The sequence below is a fragment of the Mytilus trossulus genome, chromosome 2, assembly GCF_036588685.1.
Source record: "Mytilus trossulus isolate FHL-02 chromosome 2, PNRI_Mtr1.1.1.hap1, whole genome shotgun sequence".
Classification (NCBI taxonomy): Eukaryota; Metazoa; Mollusca; class Bivalvia; order Mytilida; family Mytilidae; genus Mytilus; species Mytilus trossulus.
The window spans coordinates 103,109,356-103,128,521 of NC_086374.1; the positions used below are offsets into that span (position 1 = coordinate 103,109,356).

The following is a 19,166-nucleotide window of genomic DNA, read 5'->3' on the forward strand; positions in this document are numbered from 1 at the left end:
AAAGATGAGGGTAAACAATTTTTACTGGTTATTTTTGAATAACATACAAGAAATGTTCTTTGAAACTGAGCTGAACTCTTATTCCTCCACAAAACATGGTTTATGCAAAATAACATTGATATGGTATTTTTTCTCAGTTATAATATGAGCGAAGACTCGTTAGTTGGAACCAATGTAGGGCTGGTGACTGCTAGTGATGCTGACGAGGGTAAAAATGCAAAAATAACATTTGACCTTGTAACTGATGGTGGATATTTTCGAATAGATCAATTGACGGGGAACATACTTGTTTCCAGACAACTTGATCGCGAGGCTGTTAAAATACACCACATGACTGTCTATGCACGTGACAACGGTGACAACATCCGCCAATCATCTGAAGCTGTGACCGTGACAATTGACGATGTAAACGACAATTCACCAGTCTTTGACCAGGACCAAGTAACAGTTTCATTTGAGGAAAACAGATCTTGCGCAAATTCTATTATACACATTAGCGCTAGTGACGCCGACCAGGCTAATACATTAAACAGTCAGATAAAATACTTCTTAAAAAGGTAAGAAAAAGATCTGGTTACTATTAACAATGAGAAAGTATACGTTGATAAAATTCGATTATCATAGTTTGCTCATCTGTATATATATAACAATACATATAAGTCTAAAAGGGTGCAATATCATAAAAAAAACCCGAACAAATGTAAGATATTTTGGTTAACAGATGGCCTTCGCCAGTATGATGACATTATAAAATGAATCATGTTAATCTAATTTTAAAACATTACAATCTTGAAATTGAAACAAAACAATTTTGAGCGAAAATCTGTGTCGAATATTCAATGCATTTTCATAATCAAGTTTAAAAATTATTTTCTATTCACTATTTTCCCTTTACCATAAAATAAAATGCATTTGACAAGACTATAATGATACTCTTATCAGTATTTGGTGACACGTGGGAGTCTGATTTGATAATATGATACACAATTTACAGCTAATTTGTAAATTAAATTTTGTAATGGCCAAGTCCCACTAGATCACGATCGCACCACGTTCATCACGATCTAAAATAAATTCAGATCGTGGTGAGGTCGCGGTATGAGCGGCACGAAAATGTAAATTTCTTTGCTTTCACGATGCTACTACGTCTTTATTACGCTTCTACAACGATCCCGCTACGATAATACCACGCTCTCATCGCGCTGATTCTGCGACCTCACTACGCTTATCAAGATCTTTCTACGCTCATAACGTTCTCACTACGACCTTACCAATATTTAGTCGATTGCAACACGATCTTACCACGCTTCTACTGCGATTATAGCACGTTCTTCCAACGATTATACTACGTTCATATCGCGATCTTACTACGTTCTCGGCAATTACGTCAACATCGTGTTCCATATCAATACAGTTTCATTCCTTCTATTTCTGATTTTAAATACGTAGATTTCCCGTAAACAATACAGTCATGCCACCTTAATCTACTAAATACATGGACGTGGTGGTAGGGCGTTGATGTAGAGGGGCGTTGGTAGTAATGAATCCTGATAAAGCAGAGATGTCGGACCGACCAATCCAACCTAAATTACAATCTATTTATTGTCCATAAAGCTCAAATAACGACATTTTAGTGAACGATAGCAGAGATGACACCGATGTGTCAATAGATATAGTAAAATTTAGTATGAGTGCCAATGAGACAACTCTTCATCCAAGTAATAATTTTTAAAAGTTAACCATTATAGGCCAAGGTACGGCCTTTAAAAACGAATCCTTGGCTCATACCGAACAGCAAGCCATAAAAAGCTCCAAAATTACTAGTGTAAAATCGTTTAAGCAGGAAAACCAACGATTTATTATATATATAAAAAAAACAGGAAGCATGGTTGAGCCGTTAGAGAAAATGGACAAGAGGTCCTAACTAAATACAGACAAACAAAACCTGGAGAGATTTAATATATTTTATGTGAAAATGACAATGAGAATGATGGTCGTAGTATGAACGTAGTCAGGTCGTAAGAATAGCGTCATGAGGATGGTAAGGGCGTGCTAGAATCATATAATAACATGCCATATTTCCTATCAGATGTATTAGCAGCACAAGGGTCAATATGAGGCAAAAAGTCGAGAACTCGAGGGTTGATAATACAACAGATATGAAAAACGACATGCTATGAGCATTTGATTATAATCTTCCGTTTAGTTTACCGATCCATTTTAGTGGTTAAAAAATTCAATTAGTGAAAATTTTAGAAATGTCGGAAACCAAATGATACATTTATGACTGTTCCTTTGGGATCTATCGCCCCTCTTTTATATAAAAAGAAATAAAATAATGATATGTTACAAAAAGGAAGAAAACCAGGATAGTATAGTTTTATTTTTGTTGACCATAAAAACGAACAAACAAAACATAATAAATACTGTTTGGAAAAGTCAACATTTGTAATGTATATGGCCTATTGTATGATATATTTTCCTTTTTCCTAATAATATTTTGTATTCTGCTTTGTTCTGTTTTTCACTGAGGTATATTTTTTGTTGTAATTTGCCGAGAAACGTCGAAATACTATGAGATAACGTTACGGAAAAGCCTGTGAAAATAGCCGGAAGCATGTAACAAAAATTGGTCATTTCATCCCGCCAGACACATTTTGGTAAAATATTGAATTCACGTAAATTTAAAGCTATTATTATATTTTACACACTATACGTTATTTACTCTAAGTCTATGATTAAAGAGTATAATCGAAAGACATGGTGAAACAGTTATAGTTTTATAGTTTTTGATAGTTTGTTTACAGGAACAAAGTATATATTTCGTTTTGATACACTAAAAACTTTACCTTAGCACAATGTTTACTTTTTTTAGCGGAGAAGACAATTTTAAGTTAAACAATCAGTCTGGTATACTTACTTGTAACGACTTATTTGACTATGAACATACAGCTTCGTACGAAATAATCGTTGAAGCCCAAGACAGAGGATCTCCAAAGATGTCGTCTACGCAAATTGTTATGGTTAATGTCATAGATATGAATGATAACAGTCCAATATTTGTTGATATTAAATCTCAAATTATAATCAGGTATGTTACTTTAAATAAAAAGTAAAAAGATCCTCTAAAAAGTATTAATGAATGGGTTTGAATTCTAAACTCGAAAATTTATCTGGTTTTAGAGAAAAAAAGGAATGGGCGAGGTGTATTTCTTTTTAGGCTAACACACAATACTAGATAGTCTCTTTTAAACTATTCGCTCATTTTGTAAAATCGAAGTAAATATTTGCTCAAAAATTTATGATTGTATAAGCCACACATTCGCCTCGTCTACAAATACTTGTCGATGTCGCTCATTCAAGAATTAATTGAGACATTTTCTTGTTTGAGCGTTATATCGGTACGAAGTGTGTCTTAGTTACTTGCGTAACTGTTTCGGTGACATAAACTCATATTCTTTATTAACTCATAAAATAAATAGTTTTGAATCATTTTTAACGTTTTAGAATTAATTGAAATTATCGACGAACAGTTGTTTACCAATATTCTATTGAAGCGATAGCTAATGAGTCGCTGTAGTTAATGTTGTAGATAATGCATATTTTTAGGTTTTTCTTGTCGTATTACACCCCGAGGTGTGTTCTACGACAAGACAAACCTTAAAATATGCAGTATCTGACTTATATTCCGTCAAAAAAAAAAAATTATAAAGATTTCCAAAATTTGGTTTCCTATTTTACCGACCACAGTAAAGTGGCTTATTGCTTTCTTATACGGTCAGGTTTTAATACTCCCTACGGCTCATTTAGAATGTGAAATAAAACTCACTTATTAATCTAGATACAAACATTTTAAAATTAATTATCCATACACAATAAAAATATTACTGTAACTGCATGAAGAAACCCACAAATGAATTGTTACCATCTGATAACAGTGTTCGACAAATACAAGACACATAGTTAAAAATTATTGTACCAATTAAGATTATGAAAAAGATGAGGGGGAGTATGGGTTTTTTTCTTTTTGTAATGACATTTCAATCGCGGAAAGGGGTTATTTTTCAACAATTTTAATTTAATCGAATGATATATTGAGAAAGTTTTTCTTTTGAATAGCAATACATTTTTTAAACATATAATCAGAATATAATTAAACAGTCATATAATAAGGATATACCCTCCCCACCCGACCCTATGGTGAGTTACGTGAATGTTATTAAATATAATATAAGAATATCTTAACAGTTGACCATTTGAGAAAAAGATGTACATAAATTAAAAAAAGTTAAGAACTGACACGAAGACGAATATAAATACGTGTAGGTCACATTATTCAGTGTGTATCGTCCTGAAAAATTTGCCACTGGTCGTTAAGCAAGCATCCAACAATCGATCAATATATTCAGTGTGACTGAAAAAGATTTTGAAAATCTTGCACACAAATATGATGTAATGTGTAGGAGTCAATCATTATAACATATAAAATTATCTAAAGTATCCATTCCTGCCTCTGTCTTCAGTCCACATCTTATAGTATGCCTTTTTGTCAATTAAAGTACACATTTTCTGCCTCAAATGGTCAATTTAGATTTCTTGTCACAATAATATCATCTGTAACCATATACCTGACACAATTAAGCTAATATATATATACTAGAAGTGTTCAAACAGAGCCATATTTGCAATAGTTGTATGTATGTAGATACCAGGCTGAAATATAAATTAAGTCCTGGCATCTATGATGAGTTTATTTAACTTAAAATGTTATTGCGATGACTGCTTACATCTGATTTTTGCATAACTTCAAGCATGATTATTGATTTTCTATATTAAAAACTTGAAAAACATAAAATCATAGCATTTGCAAGTTGAATTATTTGTTTTATGACCTAGGGGGTAGGCAATTTTCTATGTTTTTTGCTCCTGGGGCCTCAAATTTCCTAAATCAGTCTGCGGTTTCTAGCAATCTGATATAATCTTGTATTCAGTACTTTAAGTAAACTATGCATACTGTAAACTGTGAATTTATGCTGAATCATCACATTGAAGGCCCAGAATTCTATCAATCTTCATGAAATGTTTATAAAACTTCATATTTGAGTTAATGTCTTTAAAGCCTGTTAAATACACACATTTGGTTTAATTCTGAATGTTCTCCTTTTTCACCCAATATAGGTTGCATTTCTGTAAATATTTACAATGCAGTTTCCCACAGGAACTCCTTTTACGGATAAAACAGTACCAATTTTAATATAAAGTTTTGAAACAAATCTCATCCTAGAATAGAAAAGTTTATATGCACTACAATTTTTTTCAAAGATCAAAATATAGGGCTGCGCGGCATATTTTCAACGTTTACATGCCCTAAATTTCTCAGAGCTAAAACTAACACTATTTTTTCTTAACTACCCCTACCTCGTATGAAAGGTTACCACAGATTGTAATGTAAACCATATGCACATGTATATTTATTGGTAATATTCCCAAGTTATGTCTCTGTGAGATGGAACACAGAGAGCATAACTGGGAACCAGTATGTAAACAAAATTAATTTTCTATGAATATTCAAGATCTTCCCAAAAAGAGGCCGGGTTCGAGAAACAGCTATATTTTCAAAACGCAACCTATAGGTATATAATAGAAGGTTACCAATTGCAAACTCAAACATGTAGATAGCGATTCGTTTTGTTTGTTGAGACATATAAAATTCATATAATATATTAGAATGACTTCAAAGCAATTTTTGTTATTGCTATCAAACTTTGAATGATTAATGGATAATCGGAAACATTGTAAATTAGATTTAATATGAATTTCTATATATTGTTATATTTATTTTTACTATTGACTATTTACACAGATATTTCTCACCAGGACGTGTAGTTGAAGTTTTTAAGGCAACGGATGCGGATTCTGGAGAGAACGGGAAAGTTCATTTTAAAATCAGCGGAAATGCAACACAGATTCTTCAAATTGGCAAAGTTGATGGAATTTTACGTACAGTAACAAATGAAAATTCCAAAGGAAACTACAGTTTATTAGTTACCGTTACCGATAACGGTAATCCACCAATGACGACTACACAATCACTTGTTGTTATAGTTAATACCCTTAATAATGAACAGCCAATCAAGTTTACTCAGCAAGAAATCGACATGCATATACTGGAAAATAGTCTCAAAAACTCGCCCTTACAATCCGTTATAGGGAAGGTTTCCAATCCCAAAAATAAAACATTGATGTTTGATTTAATTGATGAAAGTGGAGACTCATCCTTTTATCTGGGTCGTGCTACTGGCATGGTATCCTTGAAAAAAGAAATTGATAGAGAAGAGAAAGAAGTCCATGAATTTGTTATTCATGTGCAAAGTACGGACAATGCTGAACAAAGTGATCTAGCTTTAGTAAGTTTGTGTTCGAAATGTAAAATTGAGAATGGAAATGGGGAATGTGTCAAAGAGACAACAACCCGACAAAAAAAAAAACAACAGCAGAAGGTCACCAACAGGTCTTCAGTGTAGCGAGAAATTCCCGCACCCGGAGGCGTCCTTCAGCTGGCCCCTAAACAAATATATACTTGTTCAGTGATAATGAAGGCCATACTAATTTCCAAATTGTACACAAGAAACTAAAATTAAAATAATACAAGACTAACAAAGGACAGAGGCTCCTGACTTGGCACAGGCGCAAAAATGCGGCGGGGTTAAACATGTTTGTGAGATCTCAACCCTCCCCCTATACCTCTAGCCAATGTAGAAAAGTAAACGCATAACAATACGCACATTAAAATTTAGTTCAAGAGAAGTCCGAGTATGATGTCAGAAGATGTAACAAAAGAAAATAAATAAAATGACAATAACACATAAATAACAACAGACTACTAGCAGTTAACTGACATGCCAGCTCCAGACTTCAATTAAACTGACTGAAAGATTATGATTTCATCATATGAACATCAGGCACAATCCTCCCCGTTAGGGGTTTAGTATCATACCATCATAACAAATATAAAAAGAAAGTAACCCGTGTCATGCCAACAACTGTTTTTAGAATAAATGTGTTTAGTTCCGACGCAAAGACCTTATTGGTGACTCAATATTAACGCCAAAATATGCAATCTTTAATTACTTGACAACAGTATCGTAATTATATCCCTTCTTAATAAGTCTATTCAAAGGTTTTGTAAGTGTATGAGGTGAATACTGACACCTTTGTGCTTTATAAAGAATATTTCCATAAAAAAATGGATTTGAAATACCTGAACGTATAAGAAGTCTGCATGTTGAGCTATATTTACGAATGATGTCTTTATACCGATGATAAAATTTAGTAAATGTTTTGACTAGTTTGTGATATCGAAAACCCTGGTGTAATAATTTTTCAGTAATACATAAATTTCTCTCGTTAATATCTAAAACATTGTTACATACACGAGCGAATCGTACAAGTTGAGATATATAAACACCGTAAGATGGTGACAAAGGAACGTCACCATCTAAAAACGGATAATTAACGATAGGAAATGAAAAATCATCCCTTTTATCATAAATTTTAGTATTCAGCTTTCTGTTAGTGGTATAGATATCAAGATCGAGGATAGGGCAGTGGTCATTGTTAGTATTAGCTTTATTTAAAGTAAGTTCACCAGGATAAATCTCATAAGTATGCATACTGAAGTCGTCATTATTGAGAGCCAAAATATCATCCAAATATCTCAAAGTATTATTAAATTTGTATATCAGATGTTGTTTTGATGGGTCTTTGCTTATTTTTGTCATAAATTGTAACTCATAACAATACAAAAAGAGGTCCGCGATAAGTGGTGCACAGTTAGTCCCCATTGGAATTCCGATAATCTGACGATATACAGAATCCCCAAAGCGAACAAAAATGTTATCTAGTAAAAATTCAAGGGCATATATAGTATCAAAGCATGTCCAATTAACATAGTTTTTGTGTTTATTGCTACTAAAAAATGACCTAAAAGAGTTTGAAAATATATATTCACATTCTGATTTTTTAAATGCCCATTTAATTAGGTGTGTGATTTTTTTCTTAATGAGAATGTGAGGCAATGTGGTATAGGGTAGAAAAATCAAAACTTTGAACAGATTCAAAATCACCAATATAAGCATGCAATTTAACAAGTACTTCCAACGAGTTCTTGACACTCCAAAAGTAATTTATTCCACTATTTTCGAAGGCCTTATTTGAACAATTTATTATAAGGTTTTTAATTGTACCAAGTGTGCTGGTAAGAAGAATAGACAATTTAGTAGTTGAACAATGGCTTGAAGACGAAATAAATCTATATTTGTAAGGGGTTTTGTGTAGCTTCGGAAGCCAATACATAGTTGGGACTTTCATTGTATTTGGCTCTGCTTGTAAAGAGGTGGCTAAAAGTTTATGTTTGTTACATATTTCGTTTTCTGAAAATGGAGTCAGTTGGAATGTTGGTGAATTGGTGATTTCCTTTTTCAGAACCTCAATGTAAAATTTACGTCAAACAATAATAATATTATTAGCAGCTTTATCGGCCGGAACAAAAACAAATTCCTTGGCTAGTTCTTTTAGTTTATGTTTGATACGAGAAATAGGGTTATTGTTAATAGTAAAATGTTCTTTAAAATGTTGAATATATCTACTTTTAAGCTACTCCATACTCAATATAAATATTTTCCACATGACATCATTAAAAGTAATTTACTAAGACAAATCTAGTTTCTGATGTTTAAGTCGCGTAATTCGATCAGGAAGATACAAAACAAGGTAACAAACAAAAACTGAGGGAATGACATGAATTCCAAAGGATCTGGTCTGGGTTCGTTGTAAGTGTATTCTGCTTTACATGCATCGCCCGACAAACGAACTCACAAAAATGTCTATAAGGGCATTTTCAAGTCAAAAGTATTTTCTCTTGCAGTTTATAACCCAACTGTATCTAAAAAGTATAACGTATTTGCCCTGTTATTACGTATAACTTTAGCTTAACTAATACATTCTCTTTTACATGTTCAGTATTCCTATATACCATGTATACCCAATGTCATTATTCTTTTGTAGTACTATGTAAATATTGTACCATACACAATCATATCATCTCTCTTATATTATAAATGAAAAAGGAAAGGCTTTTTTACAAATAATTTGGACGAAAAAGATGGGAAAACATTTTGTAATAGAAAAAAGATGCACAGTAGAGCAAAAAAATACCAATATGTTATAATTACCAATAAGACAACTATTCAGCAGGGTTTAAAAGAAATGGATGTCAGCAATGATAGACATCAACAACCGATATCGCACATAGTTTTGTCTTTCACAAGCTTGTTTTAATTATTTGTGAATTTTTGTTTCGTGTCAATCAAGGATACAACTTAAAGTTCCTTCAAAAGCAAGTTTTCACCGTTGTTAATGTCATCAAATCGTATTACACATAATAACAATCTAACTATATATGTTTTTTTCAGATTTCGTCAGGAATTTATCTCTATCCCATAAATAACCAAAAATGCATAGAGATATGTACCCAAAACTAATAAATAAATTGATTGTTTTTACTGTCTTTGGATTGGTTAAAAGTATTACTTTTATTTTCAATGTTGTCATTTTTTATGGCGACACACCCACTCTGACGTTGTGTATTCATACGTCAACTTGTGTGAACGTTGTTATTGAATAATATCATTAATATAAAAAGTTCTTTGAGCCTTTTTTTATAGAAAGTTATTTATAATGAATGGCAATAATTTATTTTGACTAATTTTTTAATCTTCACATTTTACATAATCCTCTTCGCGGATTATTCAATGTGAAGAGTCAACAATTATTTTTATGGTTCAATAAATTCAAAATAAATTATTGCCATTCATTTATTAATCAGAATAGATATATGCAACATTGAAATACTGGATATCGAAATTCTGCACTTGTTTTGTAGAAATCAATATAAAATATATTACATAAATCCTTGTATTTGTTGTTTTGGATCGTTAGATACCAGTGTAGTCGTCTCAGTTCCAATGACGGTCGATACATGAATAGCAGGAGACGTTTGTGACGTCGACGTACAGTTTGCTCCTACAGAGCGTATGCGATTCCCTCTATTTCAACACTAATAAACCTACAACATCTTAATTCATTTCTTGAGAAAAACGTATTGTGAATAAAACTATAAATGATATTTTTTTTATTGTTTTTATGATTTTTACAAGGTACCAGACTTATGTTTTGACCCGGCAAACGCACGTTTGCTGTATAATCTAAATTCTGAAAAAAAGGTGTTTTGTGGTATATGTCTTAAAAATGAATGTTTTCTCTTTTCAGTTCATTTTAAATTAAAATTTATTTACTTACCCACACAGGTCAGAGTTACGATTGAAGATGAAAATGACAATAAGCCCTTATTTGTTCAAAACTCATATTTCTTTACAATAAACGAAAAGGAACAAATAGATACTGTCGTGTCTCCTCCTGAGAGAAAGATAACAGCAACTGATGCTGACAGTGGTGACAACGCTTTAATTGAATTCAAACTTTACGGAGACGGTATGTTCTTCATATGTACGAAATAATTAAGAAAACAGTCTCATAGATAAGGGCAACAGTAGTATACCGCTGTTGAAAACTCGTAAATCTATGGACAAAAAACAAAATTGGGGCAACAAACTAAAACTGAGGGAAACGCATTTAATATTGAAGGAGAACAACGACAAAACATTTTAAAATGTAACACACACAGAAACGGACGTAGCATTAGACAAAATCCGATGAGAATAACAAATATATCACCAAAACCAAAAACATAAATTAGGGATAGAAAAGTCCTGTGACACGTCTTATAGTAATGTGAATTCACACTCAAATATAAGAGAAAGTAATACAGTTTAGATATCTGTATTTTTGTAACGTGGTTTTTGCAGTACGAAGAACCAGTAAAAACATATGATTAACCATGCAAATGTCTCTTCAACCAAAACCTTTTTTATAGCATGTCCATGACTAAGCTTAATTAAATGTTTCATTAATAAATCAAAACATGTTTTAAACTCGTGAATAAAACATAACCAGTTCCTTTCCTTATAATGCTCTTCTCATTTTTATCACGAATTCGTCAAAGGCACAATTGATTATGATTACGTCTGAAGCGTAAAAAGTTATAATGGAGAAATTTGCGAAAGATAAGTGAAATATACCAGATTGACGTTCGAATTCGTAATTCGACAATAAACTGACAACGTCTTTGCTAAAAAACAAACAAAAAGAAAATTGAAGACGGAGCACAAACCCCAATCAAAACTATATTGAGTTATAATTTAAATTTGTCATTTCCCCTATATATTTCAAACCATGATACCAGACTGTAATGGTGAAAATTATGGTTCATCTCTGTACCAAACATTGCCAAATGCAATACAATTTACAATATGTGGTATAATTATGAGAACAACCCACAATGCTAATATGAGGCTAAGCCACAGAAGCTCGTGACAAAAATATTCTTCCAAATATAGAACATTATGCAATCACGATTATCAATTCTATTATAACGTCACATAATGATAATCAAATCCAAAGAGATGGGAAGGTTTCAAATCTGAAATATTCGCCGAATTGATAAACATGTAAATATTCTATGAATGCATTCGTCGTCATACGTCAAATGATGCAAAACAAAATCTTACCATAGATAAAATACCTAATATTTTGTATGAAACTATGATAAATATACCAAAAGTAGTTCTTATATGTATAAACTTACCTTCCAGGGTGTTTATCAGCGTTCAGGAAAAAAGATGATGGATCTAATACGATGGTGTTACAACTGGCGGATCAAGTAGATTACGAGGTTATCAAACAGTGTAAATTCACGGTCGAGGTGATTATATTCGATTCTTGAAGCGAAATTCAATGAGCCTAGTTTTCCTCCTCTTCAACCATTTTTGCGATTTCAAATTACGAATGTACCAACTCGCTTCGACAAAATGAGCTGAGACAGATTTCATTTAATATTACAATTTGTTTTAGACCAAATAGCTTTTGACGAATAAGTACTTACATTTCTTTAACCATTACATGTTTTGAATGACCGACAAAATTAATCTAAGTAAAGTGTTGGAAAATCAAATGAATAAATATTTACTAAGTGTGACATGATGTTTTTTTTTAATATGTTCTTTAATTTAAATAACGCTTTTTTTCGCATTTGCACATAACGTTTGCCTTTTGTTGTAGTTTACTATAAACGAAGGGCTCTTCATAAATAATTTCAGGTTTTTCATTTATGTCTTTATTTGATTTGATTTATTTAGAATTATAATTAGCAAATTTAAAAAAGTTGTCAAACATTTTGTTTTCTTGGGTTAAAGGCGGGCCGCAATGTCCATACTCTTTTCTGCTGTTAATAGATACGCATACCAAAACATACAAAACAATGGAAAGTAGACTTTAGATATTTCATACATTGAAAGCGCCGTTTTAGATTTTCCTTCATCAATTATGATAAAATTCAGGCACAATTTATCCATTATATAACATGTATAACTTGTGTTATAAAATAGAAGATGTGGTATGATTGCCAATGAGACAACTGTCCACAAGAGACCAAAATGACACAGACATTAACAAATCTAGTTCTCCGTTTGTCTTATTGTTTTTCATGCAAATAAACTCATCATAGATATCAGGACTAAATTTAGTATATACGCCAGACGCGCGTTTCGTCTTCAAAAGACTTACATTGTATCAGTGACGCTTGAATCCAAAAAAGTTTAAAAAAAAATAAAAAAAAAAAAGAAGCCAAATAATAAACAAAGTTGAAGATCATTGAGGACCAAAATTCCTAAAAGTTTTGCCAAATACAGCTAAGGTAATCTATGCCTGAGGTAAAAAAGCCTTTGTATTTCAAAAAATTCAAAAACTTGTAAACAGTAAATTTATAAATATAACCATATCAATGACAATTCATGTAGGCACAAAAAGTGCTGACTACTGGGCTTGTGATACCCTCGGGAAAATAAATCTCCGCACACACGAAAAACTATTTATATCAATAATTTAAACCATATCATCATTGATAGTGGTATTAAAGTATTAAAACCAATAAGGAATATCATTAAATGAATTTACAGTCCAATCACAAGCAAGTTATTGCATTGTCCATGTTGTTCTTAATTGTAAAACCCTTGTCAAAAGAACAACTTGAGCGAACACAATTATTAGTTTTAAAATATTCAAAATCAACCAAAAATAAAATAATAACAAAAATACCGAACTCCGAGTACAAAACAGAAAGTACCTTGTAAAATAGAAAATAAACGCTCAAACACATCAAACGAATGGAAACCACTATCATATAACTGTCTTGGTACAGGCATTTTTTTATGTAGAAAATGGTGGATTAAAACCGGTTTTATAGCTAGTTAAACTTGTACCTGACATCATTTTTAGTACCGCAATAACTCAGGTATAATTTGGATTGGCTTTTTTTTAATGTTCAATGTATTGTTATCATTTTTTTGTGTAGGCATTTAATCCAAATAATGTAACGATGAGTTCCAGTGTTTCTGTTGTCATAGATATATTAGATTATAACGACAACGTACCAGAATTTGAAGGACATACCAATCATGTTTTCACAATTTCTTTACCAGAAGATACGAACATCAACACGAATGTAAGTAGGAATAAAATAGTAATTTAGTTTCAGCATTGCTATATCAAGGTTGATACCTACTGTATTTCCGAAATATCATTTGTTCATCACGTTTTCTCTGCGTTATATATATTTCAGCTTTAGATTACCTTTTTAAACTATTATAGTTAATAGGCATGGCTCCGTGTTGAAGGCCGTACTTTAACCTATAATGGTTTAATTTTTAAATTGTTATTTGGATGGAGAGTTGTCTCATTGGCACTCACACCACATCTTCCTATATCTATGACTGTAGCATGTATAGAGAAGGTTAAACATTGTCAAGAGTAGACCGGAAATACCACTGTAAATTGAAATACAGCATTTAATTCTTCAAATGTATAATATAAGAACTGAAAACGTCTGCTACAAAATTACTCAAATAACATCTACCCCCCCCCCCCCCCCCCCCATTTCGTCGACCAGCGGGAAATATATAAATGGTCTCTATCCGTCCGTTTGACATTACAACTATCATAATTGGTAGGATTTTTTGTCATTACATTCTCTTAAACTTGCTTAATCGTTAATTTGTCTTATGGAACTTTGACTATTTGATTTAAAAATATTTTCGCTTGAAAGAAATCTCCCATACTTCATACGGTTGTTTGTCAGCATATGTAGTTCACCACAAACAAAACAAAGAGACAAATAATAGTACACGAAACCAACCTAAAACTCAGAGTGATATTTGGTGCTCCTAAAGGGTTAACATGTGGCACTCGTTGTTTTGCTCGTGTTATCACAAAGCCGATAAGCAGTATAATGCGATAGGTCATATTCGTGAACAGGAAACGGGATTGTAGTTACGACACATGCATAAGGAAGTGAAACGGAATTTTTCAATTTTCTCCACTTATTGGTTTTCACTTATCTGTACAATCGGGGGTTGAAACAATGTTAAAACGATGAACACCAGTCATCAACGTTAAATCAGAGAATGCAATCGACATTCTAATAAGATAAGGATAGAAATCGATTTATTGTGTTTCCAAAGGCTTCATATGCAATAAAGTCCATATGAACTGAATCATTGGGTGAATATTTAGAGCAATATGTCCTCACATTTGATTTTAAAATGTTTGAATGCGACTTAAGCCTTTATTCCTGGCTGAATAATTTTCGCAACTTAGGAAATCTGTTTTGCTGATAAATTTCTTAGCGCACGGATTTTATCCTTTAAAATAGACATAATATTTATAGTATAAAACGTAGCTGTTGGATATACGTGAATGATACAATAACTCAAATCTTAATATAGTTTACAAGTTCTTTAATGTGAATCAGTCATATACCGATGCCTTTTCTTCATATCAAGACATTTACAACAAATAGTTCAGAATGAATCTAAGAAATAGAAATGCCTTAATGAAATAAGACCAAAAAAATGAAAGTTTACAACTGTTATAATTGTCAATCTTGAGAAGGCAGAGTAGCTTTAGGTTTTATACGTGTATATGCAATCCCTTTTTTATTTAAATAATACTCGTTAACAAAAACAAATAGAGACACAAACAAGAAGGGTATATCCAGATGAAGGACAAATAATACAGATTTATGCTGCATTACAGAAATATTTCCTTCACAAATTGGGTGTTTTAGGCAATTTATTTTAATTTGCAGTCTTATACCTTGAAAATTACAAATATGTTCTTATCAAAATTGCAATTAACGATAATCTAGGATATCGACGCAGTTCAAGATATCATAAACTCTTACTCTGACAACGTAGAAACAAGTATAAATTTAACATACAGTTTTGTTGCAACCTTTAGATTGAAATAAACAATCAATTTCTTCATATGCATCAGTGGCAGCCCTTTTCGTGAAGCAGACTTTCGAAACTATGTGTTAAGGGGCTAGCTGAAGGACGCCTTCGGGTGCGGGAATTTCTCTCTACATTGAAGACCTGTTGGTGACCTTCTGCTGTTGTCTTTTCTATGGTCGGGTTGTTGTCTCTTTGACTCATTCCTTATTTCCATTCTCAATTTTATTTAGAAAGTTGATTTTTTTAAAACAAAAATATGCTAGAATTAAAGAAATATTTTTCGGACAGTGCTATTAGGTCCAAAACTAATAGGATCCCATTGCTTTTCGTAATTTGTATTTATCTGTCATGTCGATCAATTTTGAACTTAGACATGCGTGTCTCATTCTATTGTTGAAAAGACATCTTTGTGTCGTTAAGGCAAAAAAATAAATTATTTGACCTTTGGTATTATGCAGAATGCACGGAGTCTTCAATAGAAAAAAAACGGGCGCACTTATCGACTAATCATGATAAGCATTACTCTTTAATTTGAATACCATGTTTTCACAAAATGTCTGCGTCCATAATAACTCATGGCTTATTGTAACCTTAAAAGGTAGTTGAACTTTCTAGTTTTTTTATGTAGAATAGACCGTTGTTTTTTTACGTTTAAATGGTTTTTCACTAGTAATTTAGGGACCCTTTATAGCTTGTTGGTCGGTGTGAGCCAAGTTGTTGAAGGCCGTACATTGACCTATAATGGTTTACTTTTTTAGATTGTTATTTGGATGAAACATTGTCTCATTGGCATTCATACCACTTCCTCCTTTATATAATAACACATGTATTTAAATCTATTTCCTTACACAGCAAACATCGTTTGGAATGGTGCACGATAAAGATAGCAGAGAGAATGGAGATATAGAGTTGTCTATTGTCAATAATGTCGACTGTTGGTTTACTGTTTACAGAGGTGTGTCAATTTTTCAACATTACTACATAAAAACAAATATTTGTAACTTCTCTTTATTGCTTAAATCAGCAGTAGTGAGAACTCCAATGGTAATATTATCACATGGAAACGAAATTCAATAGCAGTTTAATGAACTGCCAGAAATAACCAGGTAATAAAAAAGAAACAGCCATCTATCCTGAAAGGAGTAGAAATTATTAGTATAATTCACTAACATAAATTAGATTATCGACAGGATATAGGTATTCCTATGGGCACTAAAATTGCGCCCCTTAAATAGCAGACTTGTTTTTGTACTGTTATGAAAGAGAGTTTATGACCAAACTCAGTAAAGACTGGTCCAAATTGCATTAATTGATGAATTCAACAACACTTACCGTAGTCTTGATGACATCTCTACGTTAAACAATCAACAAATTTTCTCAATATACTTCTGAAATGTACCCAACGGAACTTTCTTTCAATAAATCAAATTTAAACGTTAATAAAAAGTAAAATCACAAAAATAACGGTAATAACTGTCCTTTCTTAGATTTAGATATGTCGGTCTGTAACGGGAAACTCCACACTAAATTTTTTTAGATGGTGATGTTCCTTTGGTGGCATCTTACAGTGTTTATATTTCAAAGTTCGTTCGCTATGCCCGTGTTTTTGTGTCTTTTTTTTTATTATAACGAACGTAATCTATGAATTACTGGTAAACCAATAAGCCATGGATTTCGTAACAATAAATTACTCAACACCTTTACTTAATTTTTCCATTGATATAAAGATTTGGTTTTACAGTTTAATTGTACCTGTAGTAAACTTATTTTTAACAAGATATGACATCCTCAGTTTGACGGAAATCTTGTAAACCGTGCCCGAAAATTTAGAAACGATCCTTGTAAACTTATCGCCCCTTTTAATAAACACTTAATCTAAAAGGTAACCAATTCAACACTGTAATAAGGACATTGAATATTGTTTTAGTGATATAAATATTGATTGTTTTACCAGTAAACTAAAAGAAAATTTAATATTACTTGCATGTTATATACATATACACATTCATAGATCTACGATTTGCCGATACCTTTATCTTTGCATTGCACATGGTCATGTGTGTCCCTGACTGTGACTGAGAGGTGACCTATAATTGTTACTTTCTATGTCACTGTAGTCTCATGTTGAGAGTTGTCTCATTGTCAATCATACCACATCTTCTATTTGTTTTTATAAAAGTATTTAAAATTCCACAATTTTCAGTGTTCTTCTTTTTATTATTGGTTGCCTTCCGAAAAGATGAGTTTAAGATACACGGTTTTCTGAATTGTTTTAAGGCACCAAAAAACTACTCAAAAACAATACAGTATTAAGATGAAGGGGATTGAGAACGAAATAGTCCGAAAGTTTTTGCCAAATAAAGCTGAGGTAATCTTTTTCTTGAGTAGAAAAACCTTGGTATTTCGAAAAAGAAAATCTAAACGGTTAATATAGAATTATGACCATATCAATGCTAATTCATGTCAACATTGAAGTGAATACTACTGCGCTTGTGATAACTTTGAGGAGTACATCTCTACACTGGGGTTTTAAATAGAACTACTCAAACAGCCCATTGAATAGGATGGCAAACTTTTAGAAAAAAATACACATTAACAATTTTCACTATGCAAATAATATTGAAAATGATCGGTTTAATCTTCTCTAGTAAGCTGTTGTAAAACCAAAGAAAGAAACGTTGTAAATGTCTCGCATAAGTGGTGTCAGAAGAATGAACTAATACATTGTGACTTGTTCAGAATAACATATTAATGATAGAGATCTCCTTAGACGATTAGCCATATCATTAAGCAACAGTTGTAGTACGTAGTACAGTAGTTTGTGTAACATGTACTCATATAATCTATATAAAAACGAAAAACGAGTAATAATACTGAACAACACAAACAAACGAAAACCACTGAACGACAGCCCCAGAACAATAAGTCTTTTTTCACATACAAATGTCAATAGTTGTCTTATTGTAAAGTACTTTTGCTATAAAAAAAAAACAACAATATATACAACTACTAAACTAATAGTAAAAGTTTAAATTGTGAAAAAAGTTATATTTTCATACAATGTCAATACGTACATGATCAAAGGAAAACGCATTTCTTCACTGGCTTGTGGTTTTTTTTTCAGTTCATGATAAGATGTTTCTGAAAGTCAAGCCAACCATTATCCTAGATTATGATAAAGGTGATGTACAAAACACATGCACTCTCAGCGCATCGGACAAAGGTGTACCTACACTGTCTTCTACCGCCACACTTAGCATTACTATAACGGATGTTAATGATAACACACCTGTTATATCTACCCCCGACATCAACGTTAATGTATCACGTGATGCAGATCCTGGAACAGTTATCGTTGACAAAATACATGCTACAGACAACGATTCTGGTGTAAACGGAATGTTGGTTTATAGCCTCGGTAAGTAGCTATTTCGTTTAGTCAGAATAAAACTTTTCATAAATTGTATAGTTGTATAGCCCTCCGTTTGATGATTACATATACTTTAGTTCTTATGTTTGTGAACCAACATTTCTGATTACACACGTGTTTCTGGTGCTCTGTCACTTTTTTGTGTTTCACTCGTCAAAAGTCGTATACTTTTGGCTTTTCCAAACATTTATCATATGTGTACTAAGTGAAAGGGTTTTCAGCCAATACGTATATCAATAGGCCTGAAAACAGTGCGAGTTGTCAACTTATTG

General features: G+C 32.2%; 1 protein-coding gene across 1 annotated transcript in view; it reads left to right on the forward strand.

The window, feature by feature from the left end:
* Window positions 1-18,890, forward strand: part of LOC134706183 (protein dachsous-like) — a 33,536-nt gene extending 14,646 nt beyond the window's left edge. Inside the window, exons 10-17 of the mRNA XM_063564891.1 lie at window positions 138-557; window positions 2,876-3,091; window positions 5,864-6,407; window positions 10,368-10,551; window positions 11,772-11,881; window positions 13,529-13,678; window positions 16,317-16,419; window positions 18,589-18,890. Coding sequence (XP_063420961.1) covers window positions 138-557; window positions 2,876-3,091; window positions 5,864-6,407; window positions 10,368-10,551; window positions 11,772-11,881; window positions 13,529-13,678; window positions 16,317-16,419; window positions 18,589-18,890 — 2,029 coding nt within the window. The remainder of the gene's footprint in view (window positions 1-137; window positions 558-2,875; window positions 3,092-5,863; window positions 6,408-10,367; window positions 10,552-11,771; window positions 11,882-13,528; window positions 13,679-16,316; window positions 16,420-18,588) is intronic.
* The last annotated feature ends 276 nt before the right edge of the window (window positions 18,891-19,166 follow it).